This window comes from Heptranchias perlo, chromosome 25, assembly GCF_035084215.1.
Source record: "Heptranchias perlo isolate sHepPer1 chromosome 25, sHepPer1.hap1, whole genome shotgun sequence".
In the NCBI taxonomy this organism is placed as follows: Eukaryota; Metazoa; Chordata; class Chondrichthyes; order Hexanchiformes; family Hexanchidae; genus Heptranchias; species Heptranchias perlo.
In genome coordinates, this window is record NC_090349.1 from 10,518,263 (window position 1) to 10,543,891 (window position 25,629).

The following is a 25,629-nucleotide window of genomic DNA, read 5'->3' on the forward strand; positions in this document are numbered from 1 at the left end:
ACATGCTGTGACCAATTCTTCCAATGAATCATACACCACAACGCACAGATTTCCACCAGCACAGTACTAGAATCCAGAGAAGCACAGGTTCCTTGTACTTTATGGCTGGAGCACAGAAATTGCTGCTGCCTGCTGCAGTTGTGCTGGTTGCTTATTACTTTTTCATGCCAGACTCCTTCAGTCCAGGTAAGTGGCTGCATTCCCTTATACCAGACCTATATGAGTACTGAAATGCGTAGCTCCACTGATGTCTCAGTGCGCACTGTTGCAACAAATTTTAGACTCTCAGGGCCGCTCAGTATCACAAGAGTTGAATTTTAAATTGTGCCGTTGCAATCAGCCATTAGATAAGAAGGCCTGTGGATATTGGAGGCTTTAAATTGCTTTTTGGGGCCCGATGTTAGCAGGCCTGCGGGTTCCCGGCGGGGGGGCTATCGGGCGCGTGGGTAACGCGCCCGGTGAAATGAGTGCGTCCCCCGCGTGATCACAGGATAATTGAAGTCATTTACCTGTGGTTACGGGTTTTCCGCTGCTCAGCTGCGCGTCGGCGGCCTGCGCAGTGACGTCTGAGTGATGGTGGAGCTCTATTTAAAGGGGCAGTCCACCAATGCTCCTCCTGCTGCAAACAAGAAGTAGCACACCATGGAGCACCCCAGGGGTAAAACTGTCCCACGATTTTCTGACGATCACTCCAGCTGCTGCTGGACGGGGTAAGGAGGAGGAGGGAGACGTTGTTCCCCAGCGATGGAAGGAAGTGCCCTGCCTCTGCCACCAGGAAGGCATGGGCGGAGGTGGCCACGGAGGTTAGCAGCAGGGGCAACACCACAAGAACATGGATCCAGTGTCGCAAGAGATTCAATGATCTCACTAGGTCCGGCAAAGTGAGTACGCTAACGCATTCTCCCACACTCCGTCTTCCACATCACCTCAAACACCTCACAACCCCTTCTGCACTGCCACCACAGCGCTCCCGCATCAATCCTCACAGCCACTCAACTATCATCCTCACCGTGCCTGCACGTACCCACCGTCCCTGTCCCCATTCGAACACACCCCAATTCCCATACAATGGGATGGGCATGTGGCACACGCATCCTCCCATCCATCTCCCACATGCTCAACCCACCCACACCAATGCTTGAAGCGTCTCACAATGCAATCATCACTCAATCACGCATCTGTGTTTTGCCTTGACGCTAACAATGGAAAAAGTCAACAGCGACTTCGTTAGATACAAGTAATGGAGGAAATTGCGATAAGCAGATTCTGCTACGTCATGGCTGCCATCTTTAGCTGCTGTTGTGTCCTTTATACTTGCACTTCTCCAATATTTCCAAAAGGTAGTCAAAGACTTTAGTGAGATGAGAGCAGATACGAATCATTAAGCTGCTTTATGTTACAAATAACAATTGAATGTACAGGGTAATAGATGAAATCAAATCTCACCATGATTCAACTAATATCCCATTCTTCCTTGAGAAAAGGAAAAATAATTTTTTAAAATGCCACACTATCCCCATTAATAGGTTCACTTATCTTCTCTCCTGGTCAGTTTTCTGAAGCTGAGGGGCAGTCAGGATCAAATGAGAAAATTCCCCTTGCTAAGCCAGGCTTCCTCGCCAGACCTATCTGGCTGACTGCCCATGTCCCTTTCTGCCTATCTTCCTCTAACTTCTTTCTGGTTCGGTAATTCAACAATAGAATTGTCAATAATACCAGGTATCTGTCTCTTTCTCCCTCCTTTGGGTTGTGGGTCTCAAGACACCATCTTCTGCTCTTCTCAAAATGAATAGGGGCCATAATGTCTTAATGTGTTTGTGAGAAGTCAATTGATTCTCATTGGCTCTGTTGAAGTAGGCAGTGAGTTATGACACTCCCAAATTGGCTTTTCTAGCTTTGCTACATACCTTGAATGCCTGCCGGCTGTGGTTTTCTTCCTTAAAAAACCTGTGCATGTTCACTTTGTTTTTAAAACACAGTAGTTATACATAGCCCATTCCCAAATCCATTCCTTGAATAAAAAAGATCAGAAGTCCCAAAATGTGACAGAGTTCAGAAGAATAGGACTGAGGCGGCTGAAACCTCTGCCTCCAATGTTGTAGCAGAGGGAGATTGAGTTGTATAGAGGCCGTAGTCAGAGAAACAGAATGTTCTGGAAAGCATATAAGCAGGAGTGGATTGCAGTGATAGGTTGGGGGCGAAGCCATGGATGGATTTATAGACAAGAACATAGATTTTGAATTTAATGCGGTTGGAGGACCAAGAGCAAAGATAGGCCAGCGCAGACGGAGGTGATGGACAACTGGGACTTAGTGCAGGACAGGATATATGCAGCAGAGTTTTGGACAAGTTGGAATTAAGGAGAGAGAGGATGGGAACTCAACAAAGAAAACATTAGAGTAGTCAAGTCTGGAGGGGACAAAAGCATATGCAAGGGTTTGAGCAGCAGAGGTAGGCAATGTTCTGGATGTGGAAGTAAGCAGTCTCGATGATGGATACAATGTGGAGTTTAAAGATCAGATCGGACTTGAAACGAATGCCAAGAATACGAACACTCTGGTTCAACCCAGGAGTATAGGCAAGGAGAGGGATGAAATTAGTGGCAAGGGAGAGGAGTTAATGGCGAAGATGATTGTTTCAATCTTCTCCATGTTGAGTTACAGGAAGTTAGAACATACATAAGAACATAAGAAATAGGAGCAGGAGTAGGCCAATCGGCCCCTCGATCCTGCTCCGCCATTCAATAAGATCATGGCTGATCTGATCCTAACCTCAAATCTAAATTCATGTCCAATTTCCTGCCCGCTCCCCGTAACCCCTAATTCCCTTTACTTCTAGGAAACTGTCTATTTCTGTTTTAAATTTATTTAATGATGTAGCTTCCACAGCTTCCTGGGGCAGCAAATTCCACAGACCTACTACCCTCTGAGTGAAGAAGTTTCTCCTCATCTCAGTTTTCAAAGAGCAGCCCCTTATTCTAAGATTATGCCCCCTAGTTCTAGTTTCACCCATCCTTGGGAACATCCTTACCGCATCCACCCGATCAAGCCCCTTCACCATCTTATATGTTTCAATAAGATCGCCTCTCATTCTTCTGAACTCCAATGAGTACAGTCCCAATCTACTCAACCTCTCCTCATATGTCCACACCCTCATCCCCGGGATTAACCGAGTGAACCTTCTTTGTACTGCCTCGAGAGCAAGTATGTCTTTTCTTAAGTATGGACACCAAAACTGTATGCAGTATTCCAGGTGCTGTCTCACCAATACCTTATATAACTGCAGCAATACCTCCCTGTTTTTATATTCTATCCCCCTAGCAATAAAAGCCAACATTCCATTCGACTTCTTGATCACCAGCTGCACCTGCATACTAACTTTTTGATTTTCTTGCACTAGGACCCCCAGATCCCTTTGTACTGCAGTACTTTCCAGTTTCTCGCCATTAAGATAATAACTTGCTCTCTGATTTTTCCTGCCAAAGTGCATAACCTCACATTTTCCAATATTGTATTGCATCTGCCAAATCTCCGCCCACTCACCCAGCCTGTCTATATCTCCTTGTAGGTTTTTTATGTCCTCCTCACTCTCTAATTTCCCTCCCATCTTTGTATCATCTGCAAACTTTGATATGTTACACTCGGTCCCCTCCTCCAAATCGTTAATATAGATTGTAAAGAGTTGGGAACCCAGCACCGACCCCTGCGGAACACCACTGGCTACTGGTTGCCAGTCTGAGAATGAACCATTTATCCCAACTCTCTGCTTCCTGTTAGATAACCAATCCTCCACCCATGCCAGAATATTACCCCAATCCAGTGATTCTTTATCTTGAGCAATAATCTTTTATGTGGCACCTTGTCGAATGCCTTCTGGAAGTCTAAATACACTACGTTCAATGGTTCCCCTTTATCCACCCTGTACGTTATGTCCTCAAAGAACTCATGCAAATTTGTCATACATGACTTCCCCTTCGTAAAGCCATGCTGACTTTGTCCTATTAAATTATGTTTATCTAAATGTTCCGCTACTGTCTCCTTAATAATAGACTCCAAAATTTTACCCACCACAGATGTTAGGCTAACTGGTCTATAATTTCCAGCCTTCTGCCTACTACCCTTTTTAAATAACGGTGTTACATTAGCAGTTTTCCAATCTGCCGGGACCTTTGCCGAGTCCAGAGAATTTTGGAAAATTATTACCAAAGCATCCACAATCCCTACTGCCACTTCCCTCAAGACCCTAGGATGTAAGCCATCAGGTCCAGGGGATTTATCCGCCTTGAGTCCCATTAATTTACTGAGTACCAATTCCTTAGTGATTTTAATCGTATTTAGCTTCTTCCCTACTGGAGCCTCCTGTTTGTCCAGTGTTGGGATATTCTTAGTGTCTTCTACTGTAAAGACAAACAAAATATTTGTTCAGCATTTTTGCCATCTCCATGTTTCCCACCATTAATTTCTCGGTCTCATCCTCTAAGGGACCTACGTTTGCCTTAGCCACCCTTTTTCTTTTTATATAACTATAGAAACTCTTGCTATCTGTTTTTATATTTTTTGCTAATTTATTTTCATAATCTATCTTCCCTTTCTTAATCAATCCTTTAGTTACTTTTTGCTGTCTTTTGAAGACTTCCCAATCTTCTATCCTTCCACTAAGTTGTGACTCATTCTAGACTTTATGTCAGACAGGCAGTCTGACGGCAGAGAAATAGTGGGGAGGTCGAGCTGGATATAATCATTGTACTCGTGAAAACTGACCCTCTGCGTAAGGGTGACATCGCTGAACAGCAGCATGTAGATCAGGAAGAGAAGGAGGCTGGGAATAAATCCTTGGGTGGGAACGCTGTCTAACTGTTCAAGATCTCACGGGAGTTAACTGATTACCAGAAATTAGGCACCTAAGCAATAATTAGTTATGTGTTTTAGGTTGTAAACATTCTTGGTTAACTGTTGGACAACTGTTTGAGTTTACGAGTAAAATTTTAAACAATTAGCTCTGCAGACTAGGTGTGATGTGTAGCAGAATACAAAAGAAAGTGAGGACGATCTAAATTCTTAGACAATTATTAAACAATACATTTTGTACGGTGCACTTTGCAACAAAATCTGCAATCATTGCTACACTTGAGTCCACCGTGATAGCCTATAATGGACAGTACTGAGAGTAAAGATGTCCTCATTTGTTCAAGTACGGTCTTTTCTCACATTGGCCCCTTGCAAATCAGCAAAATCCCAGTTTCTTCAGAGCCTTTGACCCCTTCATGAGCACACTGCATTATCCTATCCATATGATTTCCCCTTCCTGTATTCAATGTGGCGGTCCCAGGCCTTTGGGCTTCTGTTTGCCAGAACTTTGCCCAATTAAATTTATTTAAAATACAGAAATGATTCTAATTTCACATGTATCTTTTGCTTTTGTTTCACCACAAATTCTTCAGTTCATATTAAGGCCAAATCTTTCAAATCAAGCTTCTGGGCTGGTTTGGACTCCAGATTGAAATAAGGGTATCTCCCCCTACACATGTCTGTGGAATGGCACTGTATAAAAATCCAAAAAGATGCTCAGGGATAGAGAAGGAACATTATCCTTTTGAACAACCTGTGCTATTCAAGGCTTGGGGACTACTTGATCCTGAATATTGCCGCAAAGAGTGGAAAAGTATTCCATCCCCTAACACTTACCCTACCCAGAGACTTGAGCACAAAATCTAGGCTGACACTCCAGTGCAGTACTGAAGGCTTGCTGCACTATCGGAGATGCCGTCCTTCAGAAGCAACGTTAAATCACAGGTGCCCTCTCAGGCGGATGTAAAAGACCCCATGGCATTATACGAAGAAGAACAGGGGAGTTTTCCCCAGTGTCCTGGCCAATATTTATCCCTCAACCAATGTCACTAAAACAGATTATCTGGTCATTATCAGATTGCTGTTTGTGGGACCTTGCTGTGCGCAAATTGGGTGCTGCGTTTCCTACAACAGTGACTACACTTCAAAAAGTACTTAATTGGCTGTAAAGAGATTTGGGTAGTCCTGAGGTCGTGAAAGGCGATACATAAATGCAAGTTCTTTCTTTTATTCTGATGACCACAAAACTCCTCCGTTCTCCTTCAAAAAATGTCAACAATCTCAAAGCCCATTTCTGTATAAATTTTCTATTGTAGAGAAAGTTCGTGGAAAACGGGTTCTCGTGACTGGTTCGAGCACTGGGATTGGAGAACAAATTGCCTATCACTTTGCCAGGATGGGTGCACACGTCATCTTGACTGCTAGGAGAGAACAACAACTACAGATGGTATGGTCACATATAGAGCATAGAGTAACAATAAGTGTGTAGGTATGGTATCAATATGGGTCATTTTCAGGTTGGCAAGATGTAACGAGTGGAGTGCCTCATGGATCAGTGCTTGGGCCTCAACTATTTACAATCTATATCAATGATTCGGATGAAGGGACCGAATGTATGGTTGCTAAATTTGCTGATGACACAAAGGTAGGTAGGAAGGAAAGTAAGTTGTGAAGAGGACATAAGGAGTCTGCAAAGGGATATAGATAGGTTAAGTGAGTGGGCAAAAATTTGGCAGATGGAGAATAATGTGGGAAAATGTGAACTTGTCCACCTTGGCAGAAGGAATAGAAAAGCAGTATATTATTTAAATGGAGAGAGATTGCAGAATTGAGGTACAGAGGGATCTGGGTGTCCTAGTACATGAATCACAAAAAGTTAGTATGCAGGTACAGCAAATGATTAGGAAGGCAAATGGAATGTTGTCATTTATTGCAAGGGGAATGGAATATAAAAGTAGAGATGTTTTGCTGCAGTTGTAGAGGGCATTGGTGAGACCACATCTAGAATATTGTGTGCAGTTTTGGTCTCCTTATTTAAGAAAGGACATCATTGCTTTGGAGGCAGTTCAGAGAAGGTTCACTCGACTGATTCCTGGGATGAGGGGGTTATTTTATGAGGAATGGTTGGACAAGTTGGGCCTGTATACACTGGAGTTTAGAAGAATGAGAGTTGATCTTATTGAAACACATAAGATCTTGAGGGGACTAGAAGGGGTAGATGCTGAGAGGATGTTTCCCCTTGTGGGAGAGACTAGAACTAGGGGCCACAGTTTAAAAATAAGGGGTCTCCCATTTAAGACGGAGATGAGGAGAAATTTCTTCTCTCAGAGGGTCGTGAGTCTGTGGAACTCCCTTCTCCAGAGAGCGGTGGAGGCAGGGTCATTGAATATTTTTAAGACTGAGTTAGATAGATTCCTGAATAACAAGGGAGTCAAAGGTTATATTAGGTAGACGGGAAAGTAGGGTTGAGGTCACAATCAGATCAGCCATGATCTTATCAAATGGCAGAGCAGGCTCGAGGAGCCGAATGGCCAACTCCTGCTCTTAATTCATATGTTCGTATGTAATAACCACACCATCCCATCAGCAGTGGTGTAATCTCCAAATAATGCAACACTGAACATCTCTAAACACAAGCAGCAAGAATATTCAGCCTTTAACACAAATATCAGGCTCATCTCAAAATATTGATAAACGTATAGTAGAACTACCCACCATCCTGTCCAGGGGGCTGAGAAAGTCGGACACAAACGCAGCAGGTTATACTTGCCTTTTGGACAAAGGCATCATGTACACAAAAACAACCACAGAAAAACCAAGCAAAGACTAATGAAGTACTGACAGCTCATTTGCGAGTGGAGAAAACAAACCAACTCATCGATATTTATAGATTCTATAAATTCTATATATTCACTGGCAGGTGGGTCGGTAACCAGAGGACACAGATTTAAAATGATTGCCAAAAAATCCAGGGGAGAAAATGAGGAGAATTTTTCTTTTTATGCAGCGAGTTATGATGATCTGGAACCCACTGCTTGAAAGGATGGTGCAAGCAGATTCAATAGTAACTTTCAAAAAGGGAATTGGATATATAGTTGAAAAGGACAAATCTGCAGGGCTATAGGGAAAGAGCAGGGGTGGGGGGGGGGGGGGTGGTGTGACTAATTGGATAGCTCTTTCAAAGAACCGGCATAGAAACGCTGGGCTGAATGGCCTCCTTCTGTGCTGTAAGGTTCTATGTAAGGAGTCGTACAACATCAGGTTATAGTCCAACAGCTTTATTTGAAATCACAAGCTTTCGAAGCTTTGATCCTTCGTCAGGTGAGTGAAGGGCTCCATAAAGGCACAGCATATATAGTCAGAGAACAATGTCTGGGGATTACAGATACTCTTTCCAACTGCCCGTTATCTCACCTCGGCAGAGAGATAATCACAGCAATCAAAGGAGTGGATGTTGTTCAGACAGGGACACATTACATCCAAGAATACTGAATACACAAGCGGTCAGATCACAAAGACAGAGAGAAAGAGAGAGACCCGAAAGGCAGAGAGAGAGAGAGAGAGAGAGAGAGAATGACCAGTTGTATTAAAAACAGATAACTTTTTTTCGCTGGTGGGGTTACATGTAGCGTGACACGAACCCAAGATCCCGGTTGAGGTCGTCCTCATGGGTGCGGAACTTGGCTATTAATTTCTGCTCGACGATTTTGCGTTGTCGTGTGTCTCGAAGGCCGCCTTGGAGAACACTTTACCGAAGATCAGAGGCTGAATGTCCTTGACTGCTGAAGTGTTCCCCGACTGGGAGGGAACCCTCCTGTCTGGCGATTGTTGTGTGGTGTCCGTTCATCCATTGTCGCAGTGTCTGCACGGACTCGCCGATGTACCATGCTCCAGGGCATCCTTTCCTGCAACGTATGAGGTAGACAACGTTGGCCGAGTCACAGGAGTATGAACCATGTACCTGGTGGGTGGTGTCCTCTCGTGTGATGGTGGTATCTGTGTCGATGATCTGGCATGTCTTGCAGAGGTTGTCGTGGCAGGGTTGTGTGGTGTTGTGGACGCTGTTCTCCTGAAAGCTGGGTAATTTGCTGCAAACGATGGTCTGTTTGAGGTTAGGTGGCTGTTTGAAGGCGAGTAGTGGAGGTGTGGGAAAGGATGCCCGGAGCATGGTACATAAGATTCTATGATTCACTTCTCTCTACTCAGCAATTATTTGCAGTTTGTCAAAATTAATCTCATTCTGCTCGCTAATTGTAATTGGGGTGCTTGTAGAGTGTCAGTCATACAATACAGTACTACTTTCGAGATTCATCCTTTCATTCAAAACACTTTGCATTCCATTCCTAAGGCTGCGATCACTACCATGCCACAACAGTTCCTGGATGTGTGTAATTGTTGCTTCGCGGTATGTTTATAGACTGCTGAACAAAATACCAACTCCGTAAGTTACTATTGTTGATGTGTCTAGTTCCTTACAGGAGATTTGAGAGATTCGCAAACAAATTCCTTTAAAAACTGTAGACTGTAAAAGTCTTGTGGATGAGATTTCAGATCCTCAAGATAAATTAGTTCCCCAAATGATTCCAAAACCTGATACAATGCATCCTTGGTCTCGGAGATCCATCGCAATTTTGAATTCATTCTGGTTCCAGGCAATGTTATCAGGAATTCTAGGCGCTGGTATGAGGTCCAGATTCCAGACACCATAAGGTGGTCTCTTTAAATAGTTCTAGTTTACAGTATCCATCCTTTCCCCACAGTACTCTAAGAATTGACCCTTTGAACTGGAATTGAACAAGAATAATTGCAGACGGTTGTGGGTTCAAGCCCTACACCAGGATTTAAGCACATAATCTCAGTTGACACTCTAGTACAGTATTGAAGGAATGTTCCATTTTCAGAGGTGCCGCCCTGAGGATGAGATGATAACCGGAAGGCCTGTCTGCCTGATCCGGTGGATGTTAAAGCTCCTATGGCTCTAACCGAAGAGCAGAGAACTTACCCAGTATCCAGGCCTACATTCCTCCCTCAACCACCAAAGTCATTCCACTCTTTGCTGTGTGTGGGATATTGCTGTGCGCAGAGCGGCCACCGCGTTTTCCTAAATATTTCAGAAGATGCGCTAAGGTGCTATACAAGGATAACAGAAAAAATGCAATCAAATCCAAATTGGCAGCATATCATACCAGAAAACAAGCCATTTGGTTTACTGATCAGTTTAGCACTGCTCCAGTCTCTTATTGTTGTCCTTATTCCTGTCCCAAACAGTGACAAGATTTCACTCCCAACAGGAAAATGTTTCAGCTCACATCAACTCTGAAATAACTGCAATTTGTAATAGAACTTTTGTGGGCTGGAAAATTCCCCATATTTTGAGAAGTGTCCAAGTAAGGGCAGACAGGAGTTGGAGTATCGTGGGAATGTAGACTTGTGTGGCATTTTAAGTCCTGTTTCGGCATTTGCTCTCATTGCAATGCAGGGGAAAAAAGGATCTGAAGCTTGGTACATACATTAGAAAAAGTCAAAGTGATAGGATAGATCTATTATGAGATCTTACCTAGCTTTTTAACCCACCCTCCACCCCATACCAAATCACACTTTCTGACAATAAGGAATCAAGGAACCTCTTCCCAGGGCCAAATATGACCTCTCACCTCAGTTTGATATACTAACAAATTGGGCATTAGGGAGCAGAACACACTTAGTTATGACATATGCTACAAGCATATGTCACAACATGCTGCCAAGACTACCCCAGCACATTAATCGCAGTAGGATGGGATTGCTGTCTTTCACAAAGCCACAGTACCATTTCTAACTAGACATAAGCTGAAACAAAGCAATGTGATTGGACACAGAACAAATTTCAACTCAACTTTAACTACTTCCTGCTAAAGGCAAAAGAAGACATGTTCCAGTCTGCAATGGATATGCGAGTCTTTTATGCCCTAGGTGTTAAGACAGCTGAATGAACTTGCACCAGCTCAATTACTGTCAACGGCATTTGCCTTTACATAAAATTTATTTTCCTCTTCTGTTAAGATTTAAAATTTGGCAGAGAATGACAAAACAAATATACAATATGGCTGTTCAACCTTTGCATCCTTTCCACTTTTACTCCAGGTGAAACAACGCTGCCTGGAACTGGGCGCTGCCTCTGCAGATTACGTCCTGTCTGATATGAGCGATTTGTCATCAGCAGGGAATGTCATCAAGGAAACGCAAGAGAAACTGGGTCGGTAATCATTCCACAGTACAGGAATATCTTGTAAAGTCAAGGAAGAAATTAACTATCTAGAGTATACTGTTGACTGCACATATACTGGTTGAGGATCAGCAAGCCAAAGCTACAAAGTCTATTTCATTTCATCAGTATAGCACTTGCCAGCCTGTAGCAATGCTACCATACAACGCACATTTCCAACTGATCAATTGGACATTAAAACAGATAAATGTTGCTCATCTGATTCCAAGCCTGGCACTGCTGATCCCAATCAGTGTCCTCTGTGTGGATGGAGTTTAAATTTCCCTTGGCAATAATTAGTCTTTAAACAGCAGGATTCCGTTGAGGGCACCCAAACCAGCATCAGTACTATAGAAACTAAACAGGGCATGAAAGTGAAGCAGGAGTGAGTCAAGGCTGAGAGTTCAGACACCACGTTGGAGTTGATAAACTGGGCGGGGGTACAAGTTTTGCTGCTCATGTGGCACAGAAAAGCGGCCATAACCCCAGCCCAGCAAAATTAAATAACCGAATGTGGGCTATTATACTTATAATAATCTTAACCCATAGGACATTACCAGTTTTCAATGCAAAACATTACAAGTTATTACAACATTACTAATCATCGTTTCACATGAATTTCAAGCTGGTTTTCAAGCATTGGCTGGAAACGAATCACTGCCAAATCTCATGGGCACTGGTTGGCGATATCCATCTCATGAACTCTCAGCAACTAATCTGGATTGTCTCTTTTTCTTTAATAAATTTGAACAAAACAAAGGGAAACTTATAAAATCAAATAATATTCCTGATGTCCACAAAACACTCCAGTTCTTGTAGTGCCCACTGGTCGCGAAAAGCCTCGAGTGCACCAGTGGACACTGCACGCTCCCTTCTCCAGGTTCATCCGGGCGCGGACAAGACCGCGGAAGAGGGAGGCAGCCAGAGCGACCCCCCCTCCCCTGGGCCATGTCCATCCTGGACCATTCGATGGTCATCCTGGCCAAGCCCAGGAGCAGACCTACTAGGAGGCCCTCCGGCTTGCCTGCACCCCCCCACCAGGTGGCCAAAGATCAGGAATGTCGGAGTGAAGTGGAGACAGCCGGGTCTGATCATTTCTGTTTTGCTGATTTTCTCAACTTCCAGGAGGACTCGACTACCTGGTGTTAAACCACTTTGGAGGAATTGGGAAGTTTGGCTACTTTAAAGGAGAAATACAACATGTGGTCAGCAGTCTGACTGTTAATTTTCTCAGCTACGTCCAACTGAGCAGTGCAGCCATGTCCATGCTAAAGGAATCTCAGGGAAGCATCATCGCAATATCATCATTAAGCGGTAAGAGATACAGCCGTAGCTCATCAAAACCCCACTAAATCCTCAGAAAACAATGAGCAGCACGGTGTGAGGACAACAGTGTGCTGAGAGTTCGGTACGTGTGGGAGTTTGGTGAAGTGGGGGAAGGAGGTGCTGCTTTGCCTTGCTTTTCCTGCAGAGCGGTAGTGGACCTGAGAGCGGTGAGCGGCGGGAGAGAGCGAGACCAGAGCGGGGATAAAAACAGCGCGGAGAGAGCAAGAGTTCAGTCGGTGAGCGGCGGTAAAGAGCGAGACCAGAGCGGGGATAAAAACAGCGCGGAGAGAGCGAGAGTCCAGTCGGTGAGCAGCGGTAAAGAGCGTGACCAGAGCGGGGATAAAAACAGCGCGGAGAGAGCGAGAGTTCAGTCGGTGAGCGGCGGGAGAGAGCGAGACCAGAGCGGAGATATAAACAGCGTGGAGAGAGCGAGAGTTCAGTCGGTGAGCGGCGGGAGAGAGCGAGACCAGAGCGGGGATATAAACAGCGCGGAGAGAGCGAGAGTCCAGTCGGTGAGCGGCGGGAGAGAGCGAGACCAGAGCGGGGATATAAACAGCGCGGAGAGAGTGAGACCAGAGCTTACTCTGAGAGCGAGACTCTGAGACCAGCGGCAGTTCGGGGTGACGTCACCAGTCAGAAAGTGACGCGGCACAGGGGAGGCAGCTGATTGGTGAGTAGGTTCAGGTGAGTATTTCTACCATTTTACTGTAAGTAAAGTAATAAGAAAGGGAAGATCTGCAGGTTTTATAGCAGATAGTGTTTTTTTTTAGTGAACCTAGGTCCCTAGTATAGTTAACATTTTCTAATTTCAACGTAATTTAAAAGGGGTAACTAATCTAAGGCAAGTCATGGCAGCAGACCTCGCACCCGTGATATGCTCCTCCTGCAAGATGTGGGAAGTCATGGACACTACCAGTGTCCCTGCCGACCATGTGTGCGGGAAGTGTGTCCACCTGCAGCTACTGACCGATCGTATCTCGGAGCTGGAGCTGCGGGTGGACTCACTGTGGAGCATCCGCGATGCAGAGAAACTCGTGGATAGCACGTTTAGCGAGTTGGTCACACCGCAGGTAAAGGGTATACAGGCAGGAAGTGAATGGGTGACCACCAGGAAGAGTAAGAGATGCAGGCAGGTAGTGCAGGGGTCCCCTGTGGCCATCCCCCTCTCAAACAGATATGCCACTTTGGATGCTGTTGGGGGGGGATGACTTATCAGGGGAAGGCAGCAGCAGCCAACTTCCTGGCACCACGGGTAGCTCTGCTGCACAGGCTGGGAGGAAAAAGAGTGGCAGAGCTATAGTGATAGGGGACTCAATTGTAAGGGGAATAGACAGGCGTTTCTGCGGCCGCAACCGAGACTCCAGGATGGTGTGTTGCCTCCCTGGTGCAAGGATCAAGGATGTCTCGGAGCGGCTACAGAACATTTTGGAGGGGGAGGGCGAACAGCCAGCTGTCGTGGTGCACATAGGCACCAACGATATAGGTAAAAAAGGGGATGAGGTCCTAAAAGCAGAATATAGGGAGTTAGGAGGTAAATTAAAAAATAGGACCTCAAAGGTAGTAATCTCAGGATTGCTGCCAGTGCCACGTGCTAGTCAGAGTAGAAATAGGAGGATATTTCAAATGAATACGTGGCTAGAGGAATGGTGCAAGGGGGAGGAATTCAAATTCCTGGGACACTGGAAACGGTTCTGGGGGAGGTGGGACCAGTACAAACCGGATGGTCTGCACCTGGGCAGGGCCGGGACCGCTGTCCGAGGAGGAGTGTTTGCTAGTGCTGTTGGGGAGGGTTTAAACTAAAGTGGCAGGGGGTTGGGAACCTGAGCAGGGAGAGAGAGGAAAGCGTAACAGGAAGGGACAGAAGGTATGGAGTAATAGGTAAAGTGTTAAAAAAGGAAAAAGCAGGAACTAAGCGTCACAAAACAGATTTGAAAGTTCTTTATCTGAATGCACGTAGCATTCGTAATAAAATGGACGAGTTAACGGCACAAATAACTACGTATGGGTATGATCTTGTGGCCATTACAGAAACATGGCTGCAGGGTGACAACGACTGGGAATTAAATATGCCAGGGTATTTAACAATCAGGAAGGACAGGCAGGAAGGAAGGGGAGGTGGGGTGGCTATGTTAATAAAGGAAGGAATCACTGTAATACAGAGAAATGATATTGGGACAAAGCATCAAGATAATGAAACAGTTTGGGTGGAGATAAGGAATAATAAGGGAAAAAAAACATTAGTGGGCGTAGTATATAGGCCTCCTAATAGTTGCAACTCTGCTGGAAGAAGTATTAATCAGGAAATAGTCGGGGCATGTAATAAGGGAACAGCCATAATTATGGGGGATTTTAATTATCATATTAACTGGACAAATCAAATTGGGCAGAGCAGCCTTGAGGACGAGTTCATTGAGTGCATCAGGGATGGATTTCTTGAGCAGTATGTAACTGATCCTACAAGGGGACAGGCAACCTTGGACCTGGTCCTGTGTAATGAGTCAGGATTAATTAATAATGTCCTAGTTAAGGATCCCCTTGGAACGAGCGACCACAACATGGTTGAATTCCATATCCAATTAGAGGGTGAGAAGGTTGATTCTCAAACAAGCGTACTGAGCTTGAATAAAGGAGACTATGATGGTATGAGAGCGGAATTGATTAAAGTGGACTGGGAAAATAGATTAAAGGGTAAGACGGTACATGAGCAGTGGTGTTCATTTAGGGAGTTATTTTACAACTTTCAAAATAAATATATTCCACTGAGGAAAAAAGGGTGTAAAAGAAATGACAGCCATCCGTGGCTAAGTAAAGAAATCAAGGATAGTATCCGACTAAAAACAAGGACATATAAGGTAGCCAAACTTAGTGGGAGGATAGAAGATTGGGAATTCTTCAAAAGACAGCAAAAAGTAACTAAAGGATTGATTAAGAAAGGGAAGTTAGATTATGAAAAGAAATTAGCAAAAAATATAAAAACAGATAGCAAGAGTTTCTATAGTTATATAAAAAGAAAAAGGGTGGCTAAGGCAAACATAGGTCCCTTAGAGGATGAGACCGGGAAATTAATGGTGGGAAACATGGAGATGGCAAAAATGCTGAACAAATATTTTGTTTCAGTCTTTACAGTAGAGGACACTAAGAATATCCCAACACTGGACAAACAGGGGACTCTCGGGGGGGAGGAGCTAAATACGATTAAAATCACTCAGGAGATGGTACTCAGTAAAATAATGGGACTCAAGGCGGATAAATCCCCTGGACCTGATGGCTTCCATCCTAGGGTCTTGAGGGAAGTGGCAGTAGGGATTGTGGATGCTTTGGTGATAGTTTTCCAAAATTCCCTGGACTCAGGAGAGGTCCCGGCAGATTGGAAAACTGCTAATGTAACACCGTTATTTAAAAAGGGTAGTAGGCAGAAGGCTGGAAATTATAGGCCAGTTAGCTTAACATCTGTGGTGGGTAAAATTTTGGAGTCTATTATTAAGGAGACAGTAACGGAACATTTAGATAAGCATAATTTAATAGGACAAAGTCAGCATGGCTTTATGAAGGGGAAGTCATGTCTGACAAATTTGCTTGAGTTCTTCGAGGATATAACGTATAGGGTGGATAAAGGGGAACCAGTGGACATAGTGTATTTAGACTTCCAGAAGGCATTCGACAAGGTGCCACATAAAAGATTATTACTTAAGATAAAAAAATCACGGGATTGGGGGTAATATTCTGGCATGGGTGGAGGATTGGTTATCGAACAGGAAGCAGAGAGTTGGGATAAATGGTTCATTTTCGGACTGGCAACCAGTAACCAGTGGTGTTCCACAGGGGTCGGTGCTGGGTCCCCAACTCTTTACAATCTATATTAACGATTTGGAGGAGGGGACCGAGTGCAACATATCAAAATTTGCAGATGATACAAAGATGGGAGGGAAAGTAGAGAGTGAGGAGGACATAAAAAACCTGCAAGGGGATATAGACAGGCTGGGTGAGTGGGCGGAGATTTGGCAGATGCAATATAATATTGGAAAATGTGAGGTTATGCACTTTGGCAGGAAAAATCAGAGAGCAAGTTATTTTCTTAATGGCGAGAGACTGGAAAGTACTGCAGTACAAAGGGATCTGGGGGTCCTAGTGCAAGAAAATCAAAAAGTTGGTATGCAGGTGCAGCAGGTGATCAAGAAAGCCAACGGAATGTTGGCTTTTATTGCTAGGGGGATAGAATATAAAAACAAGGAGGTATTGCTGCAGTTATATAAGGTATTGGTGAGACCGCACCTGGAATACTGCATACAGTTTTGGTCTCCATACTTAAGAAAAGACATACTTGCTCTCGAGGCAGTACAAAGAAGGTTCACTCGGTTAATCCCGGGGATGAGGGGGCGGACATATGAGGAGAGGTTGAGTAGATTGGGACTCTACTCATTGGAGTTCAGAAGAATGAGAGGCGATCTTATTGAAACATATAAGATTGTGAAGGGTCTTGATCGGGTGGATGCAGTAAGGATGTTCCCAAAGATGGGTGAAACTAGAACTAGGGGGCATAATCTTAGAATAAGGGGCTGCTCTTTCAAAACTGAGATGAGGAGAAACTTCTTCACTCAGAGGGTAGTAGGTCTGTGGAATTTGCTGCCCCAGGAAGCTGTGGAAGCTACATCATTAAATAAATTTAAAACAGAAATAGACAGTTTCCTAGAAGTAAAGGGAATTAGGGGTTATGGGGAGCGGGCAGGAAATTGGACATGAAGCTGAGTTCGGATCGGTCAATGCCCTGTGGGTGGCGGAGAGGGCCCAGGGGCTGTGTGGCCGGGTCCTGCTCCGACTTCTTGTGTTCTTTAGATTTGTGGTTGGGATCAGATCAGCCATGATCTTATTGAATGGTGGAGCAGGCTCGAGGGGCCGATTGGCCTACTCCTGCTCCAATTTCTTATGTTCTTATGTTCTAGAACATGCTAGAAACCAAGGCTGGGTGCAGAAAATTCAGTTGAATCCTCCAGCCTCAGAGAAAAAGTTTGCTTGTAAGACACTTGCTTACAGTTGTGCTATCTGATTCCTACAGATTGACTATGGAACGGAATGGCTAATGTATATAACAAACAACTTTCGGCAGTCGTGGCTTGTATTTTTCAAACTGGCACCAAGCACACAATCTCTGCTCACTAGAACTGTACCATATAGAAACTAGATCGTAATACACCTGCTACATTAGACACCCCAACAACAACTTGTATTTATATAACCTTTAATGTAGAAAAATGTCCCAAGGCACTTCAGAGATGCAAGGAAAACAACTGACAATAAGCCAAAAAAGCAGATTTTAGAAGAGGCGGCCAAAAGCTTGGTTAAAGAGTTGGGTTTGAAGGAGGGTTTTAAAAACGAGACAGAATTGGAAAGGCAGAGGGGTTTAAGGACAGAATTCCAGAACGTGGGGCCTAGGCGACTAATAACATGACCGCCAACGATTGGGCAAAAGAAAGGGAGAATGTACAAGAATACTCAAAACTATACTCACGCAAAGACCTCGGCATTGATATTTACGACAGAGTGCAGCAGTCATTTTCTTTACCCTATTGGTCATCCCACAGGAAGGATTGGTGCCCCCTTCACTGTAGTCTATTGTGCATCCAAGTTTGCGGTTGAAGGTTTCTATAGCTCGCTGCGTAGAGAGCTCATCTTACAACAAGTCAACGTTTCCGTCACTGTAGCAATTTTAGGCTACATCGATACAGGTAAGAGCAGAGGTTCTTATCAAGATTACCATATTAAAAAAAAACATATTTAATGATCTGAACTTGGGCTGGAATCAGTAACACTGGACTGGCATTTCTGCAAACAATTCTCTTTTTTCTCCTGAACAAGGATAGCCGTTTTAAACTCCATAATGTGACAGATTGAGTCTATTTTCCATGTGGCCTAGCAATGCAGAAACCATTTCTGATTGCCAGTTTTATCACATCACATGGTTCCTCAGCACAAAAAATATTGGGCAGTTGATTGAAGTACACCAGCATATGTTCTATTTTATACAAGTGCCAACTTGTGGGGAACTCGGTAGTGCAGTGGGTTAGAGACTGGCCTTTTACCTCGGAGACCTGAATTCTATTCTAGGTTAGACTGATGCATTGAAAGTCTGTTATCTGAGGAGGGTCCCCCAGTCCAGCCCCTAACGGGCATGGACCCATAGCACAAAACTGCCCCTAATTTGGAACTAATTGTTAATTTAATTGAGAGGCCATAGAATGGCTGGTTTGAGAAAATAATAAATTGTCACAATGGTGCAGTAATGACTGAGGTAGAGCAGAGAATATTGTCACTTCACTTGTTTAAGTAACAATACAATTCTTATTCAATACTCATTACCTCAAGTTGTTCCCACGAGTACTTCATTCAAGTCTTATATAGCTCTAAATTCCAGTTATATTTGAGGACGATACATGGGTTTTGATGGGTGTAACTTGCTTCTAACACTAGGCGAAGTGTTCTATTGTCTAGCAACAAACTTTGAGCAGCACTAAATTCCCAAAAAAGCAAGCCAGCTTGTACAATTAGTGTGAAATACATTGTGTAGAGCTCCAACGGTAACACAAGACGACACCAACCCATGCCCATACACCGGGAAAATGCTACACCAAATCAGAGCAAGAGTGTGGTCATAAAGCAAACCACTTGTGCTCCGTAGAGAGGTACACTGCATAAATATACATTTGAAACATGGTTATTCCCAATTATTGAAGATCTGCTCTGGACAACCGACTTTGCTCTCACTTCAGTTTGTGATTCTTTCAACAGACAATGCGATAAAAACCGTCGGAAATAAAATCAAGATTGCAGCCTCACCCAAGGAAGAGTGCGCCCTTGAAGTGGTGAAAGCAGGTGTGCTACGAATGCCAGAAGTCTTCTATCCGTTCTGGAGCATAAAAATTGCCAATCTACTGCGAGACATTGCCCCAGAACTGATGGCAAATATTTTTGACCAGGTGTACATACTGGAGAACATCAGCTAAGTCCACTGGTTTGTCATAATTTTGTTTATAATTTATAAAATTACAAATACACCATTCTAATTATCAAGCCACCCATTTTAAGCTGGGAGCTGAGGATGAGCTGCTGCATGCATTGCCCTGATGTTATAAACTGGATAGCCAGGTGGTGAAGGATAGAATACTAGAGCCTGATCTTCAGTTGCTTCCAAGCCTTTATTCACAGAGCTCCACATTACCCATTCCACATCCTAGATAAGAGCTCATATAAATGGATACAAGAGAGTCCCCAGTTGATACGCACCACCTGAATACTATTAACACTAGTCGATATAAATCATATGGATACAATTAACACCTGATGCTGACCGCACAAAAGGTTAAAAGCTGAGTAATGTCGCATTTAAAGATGAAAACTTGCAGGTTGCTAACTCAGCTCTGCCCGTACATAAACACCCCACACTGCCCATGTGTTACTATATAGTTGATGTACGCAGTCAGCATTTGTCGATCTCAAGTAAGAAAGTCACAACCTTAATTTCCACTTGCAAATATCCCTCAAAGGTTTCCTCGCGATTGCCTGCCCATCTCCTCATTCAACCAACATGGGTTGACGCTTTGACCATGTTTTAAGGTCAGTGGTCTTACCGTGAGCGTACGTCTGCACTTTTCTCATCTCGTCCTTCAAGTGTTGGAGTCTTTCTTGTAACTCATCCATTTCAACAGCATTGCAGCGGTTCATCTGACCATCCACAGCTGAGAAAAATTTAGCCTGCAAAAAAAGTGCTCACATTTACCAGTCTTTGACCTGACCAACAATTAATGCTTGGAAGGTAATAGCTTAGCTTTTAGAAACCAACACACAAAGCGAAAAGATAAGTTTGCTGCTCTACCCTCAAGACTCAACATCTGGCTCAGATTCCACCCCTCAGCGAGCCTCTGCTCTTAAAACTTCCTTGCTATGACATTTATCCATGAAATCTTCCACTCGCACTCATATTAGCTGCCGCTCCAGACTAGAGCTCCATCTAACAGTAAATAGCATAAATTGCAAGTCCCAAAGGTAGAAGTTACAGACAACAACTGGTCCCAAGCTTTTTGCCTTTTTTAGAAGTTCGACTGCACTTCTAACTTATCACAGGTGACTTTGCTCTAAGCCATTCACTGCTTATGAGTTGATCAGGTAATCAATGTTGCATGCATTACCTTGGCTGGTCATATACACAGCACTGCCAGCAACACGAACAGTACATTACGGGAATATATGCTCCAGAATCCCACTCCAATGCTTACACTGCCCAGACTAAAACAATCAATCAAGCACATCTTTCCATTAGTTCATTTAAATTAGTTTGGTAGGGCACCATGGTGCACAAGTACATTGTGTCACACCCAACTCAAGGCAACATTGGAGGTAGTTTTGGAACAAGGTTTCCTGCCTGCCCAAACATAGTTGATGGCCCAAGACTGGTGGATTGAAGAGAATAAAGCAACCTGTATCTTGGTAAAAATTTGAAAAGGAGTGGTTTCTGATGCAATCAACCCTATTTCTACTGGTTTGTGTTTCTTTCAGTACCTTAATAAAGGATTTCAACCCAGCCTTCTCCAGCTCTGCCTGTTTGCGTTTGCGCACCACCTTCTCACATAGTGATGGGTTCTGATCCATAGTGTGAAATAAGTCCTGCAGTGCCTTTTCCGTATAGGTCAGTGCTTCTGCCTCAAATTCTTCTTTGGTCATGCGCTTACAGAACATCTTGCTCAGAGGGTATTCTTGGTCAAATTCCTCTAGGGTTTCCATCTCAACTCTGGGGGTGGAAAAAAAATTGAAGATGATAAATTCTATTGATCAATTCATTTCACATGTGGTCAGAGACTGTTTTCTCATCCAACTTCTCTAGGGCATCATTTGGCCATATGATAAAATACAGAATTATGCAAACAAGTTGGTGAAATGAAAAGGGGGGCTGGGAGAGGGAGAGCAGGGATTACCCATCTTCCTTATACTTTGAGTGACGTGACTGCCACATACTGCAGGACTCTGACCCAGTGTTTTTCAAGAAAAACTGCCCCTCGGACAGAATTGGCAAAATATTTTTCATTGTTTGCTAATATAAAAAGTCTCAGAGCACTTATAAAGGGGAGAGGGGCTTGTGTACAGGAAAGGAGTTTAGAATGGGAGACTAAGGTTCAGCCAGAGATCGTTTTCTAGGAAGTATCTGAAGGCAGGAAGGTAATAAAGCAAAGCAGATTTGGAAGAAAGTTTTTGACAGAGCATGGTAGCTGAAAGATCAGCCTCTAATTGTGGGGTGAAGAGGGTAAAGGACAAGAAGCAACCTGGCATCAAAAGAACTGAAGTAGGAGGTTGGGACATATGGCTGGACAAGAAAAAAGTGTCATGAGACCCGAAGGAATTTCAAACCAACGTCAGGAGTACTGAAATTTATTTGGTGGGGTACAGGAAGCCTGTGGAGGTGGGCAAGGACAGGAGTGACAGGCGAGCAGGTCTTTGTGCAGGAGAGGACTTAGGCAACAGAGTTCTTGATTAGCTGAAATTTATGAAAGGTTGAGGAGGCTGAAGAGGAGAGTATTGGATAATTTGAGGTGAAGGTGACATGGAGGGGGGTGGGGTGTGGAAGGAATGCAGCAGTGGAGATGGTGTTCAGTGTAAGTGATGTAACCTCTTTAAGGTTAATCCAGATGTTTATAAAGTAATAATGCAAAAAACACTCTGCCGGACTGCACAACTTGGTTTACTCCTGTCAAGATAATAAAAGGAGGGTGGAGCAAATTGATTTCTTGTGTAGACTGACTTCACCTTGGATAGGAACTTAGTAGGTTGGAGCGTCACACCAACCAAGTATGACTGAGCAATAAATGCTTGGGAGCTCACTGGCTTACCTGATTAAAACTAAGGCTTTCAGATGGTAGCTCTGCAAGGCTTAAAAGAATGCAAAGTTTTAAAAAGGCGAGTATATTAGTTCATGAAGTTGCAAGTTTAAATCTCAACAGATTAAGTAAAAAAATAACAATTGGATGTTCAAATGCTTATCTAAACAGAATATAAAAGTTAGGAAAAATTAAAAAAAACTTTTAATTGCTGCAACACACTGACAAATTCTGGTTTTCAATGCAAGTTTTGCAACTGTTGCAGATACTCCACAATCTCAAGAGATCACACAGGTGTGCATCTTTAGATCTTCTGTCTGTGTAATTGACACAATGTATATCCAGTGTACTGGGACGTGCTGTTCTCCGTGACTGGCCAGTTTGAATAACAACGACACCTTTTGATTGGTGTGATGCTGTCCCAGCATAGTATAAGATATGCGATTTGAGAACCTTTTCACTCATTCATCTGACGAAGGGGATAATCTCCGAAAGCTTGTGATTTTAAAATAAATTTGTTGGACTATAACCTGGTGTTGTAAGATTCCTTACATTTGTCCACCCCAGTCCATCACCGGCATCTCCACATCATCTTTAGACCAGCAGTCAAGAAAATGAGAGCACCTCAGTGTTGAGAACATAAAACTGAAACTAGTCAGGTAATATGCCAATATGCTTCCATGATGTGGAGATGCCGTATGCTTCCATGCATTGCAGTAAAGTGTCACACAAGGACAATACCAATCTGAATATAAACTGTGTCAAGGAGACTGAATTCTCAAATTCTCCTTGCTGTCAACCCAAACTTTCCCCTGAAATCCGTGGAGGTTACTGAATGAAGAAGATATTGAGAGGGAAAAAGATTGTAAGATTACTTTGACTTGTAAATCCTCCAGAACAATTTATATCCTGGAGCAACAGGCTTACATGTGCAGGGTTCCAGGATCCTTATTTGACGTACAATAATTCTCTATATGCTGCTAAAGACGAAACAACTGGGAAAATGTGTAGAAACATTGCATTTATGCTACTCTGCTCAATAATAAACATCATTTCATAGAAAGCCACCGTTAATCACAGTAAATGTATTATCGGAATGCTGGCCTTTATATCTGGAGGACTAGAATACAAGGGGGTAGAAGTTATGCTACAGCTATACAAAGCCCTGGTTAGACCACACCTGGAGTATTGTGTTCAGTTCTGGGCACTGCACCTGAGGAAGGATATATTGGCCTGGGAGGAAGTGCAGCGTAGATTCACTAGAATGAGACCTGGACTCGAAGGATTAAATTATGAGGAAAGATTACACAAACTAGGTTTGTATTTCCCTAGAATTTAGAAAATTAAGGGGTGATTTGATCAAAGCTTAAGATATAAAGGAGAAGCTGATAGGGTAGATAGAGAGAAACTATTTCCACTGGTTAGGGAGTCTAGGACTGGGGGATTATAGCCTAAAAATTAGAGCCAGGACTATCAGGAGTGAAGTTAGGAATCACTTCTACACACAAAGGATGGTAGAAGTTTGGAACTCTCTTCCACAAACACAGTTGATGCTAACTCAATTGTTAATTTTAAGCCTGAGATTGGTGTTTTTTTGTTAACCAAAGGTATTACTGGATATGGGGCTACGGTGGGTATATGGAGTTCGGTCACAGATCAGCCATGATCTCATTGAAAGACGGAACAGGCTCAAGGGGCTGAATAGCCTCCTCCTGCTCCTATTTCTACTAAATAAACAGTGAAGGCCAGGGCTACCTTGATAGGATGTTATTTTGGCCAGTTTTCTGGGGCACACGGGCATTCCCCTGGGGTCTGGGATCCCTGCATCTCCCTCCTGTGTTGATAAACTGCAAGTGGTTCCCATCACAACCCGATTGCACGGCGGCCTTAAAAAGGAACTTTAGGTTCAACAAAGCGAGGGGCTGAGAGACTGGAGCTGGGGGACATCAGCAGCACCTGCCCGAGTGACCCGCCCCGCCCAGGGAGAGATCCGACTGTTACCTCAACAGCGACCCGCGCCGCTCCCTCTTGGAAATCCGGCAAATGTCTCGGGCCTCGTCCTCTGTCCGCGGGCCTCGTCCTCTGTCCGCGGGCCTCGTCCTCTGTCCGCGGGCCCCGCTCTCTCGCTCGCTCTCCCTCCCTCCCCGCGGGCCCCGATCGATCTCCCTCCCTCCCTCCCTCCCCGCGGGCCCCGCTCGCTCGCTCTCCCTCCCTCCCCGCGGGCCCCGCTCGCTCGCTCTCCCTCTCCCCCCGCGGGCCCCGATCCCTCCCCGCCCGCTGGCCCCGATCCCTCCCCGCCCGCTGGCCCCGATCCCTCCCCGCCCGCTGGCCCCGATCCCTCCCCGCCCGCTGGCCCCGATCCCTCCCCGCCCGCTGGCCTGCCTCTCTATCTCTCTCTCTCCCTATTTCTCTCTTTTTCCCTTTTTCAAACGGCACGAAAATCAAATCTCCCTCCTTTATGGAATGAACCAATCTGACACCAACGGAAATCCAACCGACCAATCACATTTCCACTGGAGATCAATAACCAATCGGAACACAGTTTGTTGCCGGGTTCCGGGTGCGGCTGTTAGTCACAAGGCAGCCATCTTGGTAAAGGAGAGTGCTCTGAGTGCAGGCTGGTGATGAGCAGCGAGCAGGGCCTTCCCCCGCCTGGGTTGCAATCTAACATTAACAGGGCCAATAACCAATTTTGATCATGTCTGCTGCATAATTCTGATAATTGAAGACTGATGGCTAAACTCTGAGTTTGGTGGGTGAATGGGTAGTACACTCATTGTAAGCGGACCCATTTCATACCGTTGCAGTATTTTATTAAGCAAACTCATTCTCTAAGCTCTACCTGCAGCTGGGATTTAGAGCAGAGGTAGGTAGGGTTGGGGAACTTTCAGAGTATGAAATTATAGGCCAAAATGTGGCAATTCTACCAAGTACCAACAACAGCTTGCATGTATATAGCATCTTTAACATAGTGAAACGTCCCAGGCCCACACTGAGCCACATGAGATATTCGGACAGATGACCAAAAGCTTGGTCAAAGAGGTAGCTTTTAAGGAGCACCTTAAAGGAGGAGAGAGGCAGAGAGGTTTCGGGATGGAATTCCAAAGCTGAGGCACCAGAAGGCACAGCTGCCAATGGTGGAGCGATTATCAGGGGTGTGCAAGAGGCCAGAATTGGAGGAGCGTAGAGATCTCAGAGGGTTGGAGGAGGTAACAGAGATAAGGAGGGGTGAAGCCATGGAGGGTTTTGAAAACAAGAATGAGAATTTTAAAATCGAGGCATTGCTGGACCAGGAGCCAATGTAGGTCAGCGAGCATAGGGGCGATGAGTGAACAGGACTTGGTGCGAGTTA

At 44.4% G+C, this 25,629-nt stretch overlaps 2 protein-coding genes across 2 annotated transcripts in view; one reads left to right on the forward strand and one right to left on the reverse strand.

Annotated features, from left to right (window-relative positions):
* The window catches only part of LOC137342006 (uncharacterized), a 41,641-nt gene extending 17,243 nt beyond the window's left edge, over positions 1–24,398 (reverse strand). The window contains exons 1-3 of the mRNA XM_068005582.1: positions 24,279–24,398; positions 20,968–21,196; positions 20,040–20,163 (exon numbers count right to left, since the gene is read on the reverse strand). Coding sequence (XP_067861683.1) covers positions 20,040–20,163; positions 20,968–21,189 — 346 coding nt within the window. The 5' untranslated portion in view covers positions 21,190–21,196; positions 24,279–24,398. The remainder of the gene's footprint in view (positions 1–20,039; positions 20,164–20,967; positions 21,197–24,278) is intronic.
* LOC137342007 (hydroxysteroid 11-beta-dehydrogenase 1-like protein B) lies at positions 68–21,107 on the forward strand. The gene is made up of 6 exons (XM_068005583.1): positions 68–186; positions 6,164–6,294; positions 10,971–11,082; positions 12,217–12,405; positions 17,997–18,140; positions 19,201–21,107. The coding sequence occupies exons 1-6, from the start codon at positions 102–104 to the stop codon at positions 19,413–19,415; spliced, it is 876 nt and encodes a 291-aa protein (XP_067861684.1). The 5' UTR covers positions 68–101; the 3' UTR covers positions 19,416–21,107.
* Positions 24,399–25,629: the final 1,231 nt, after the last annotated feature.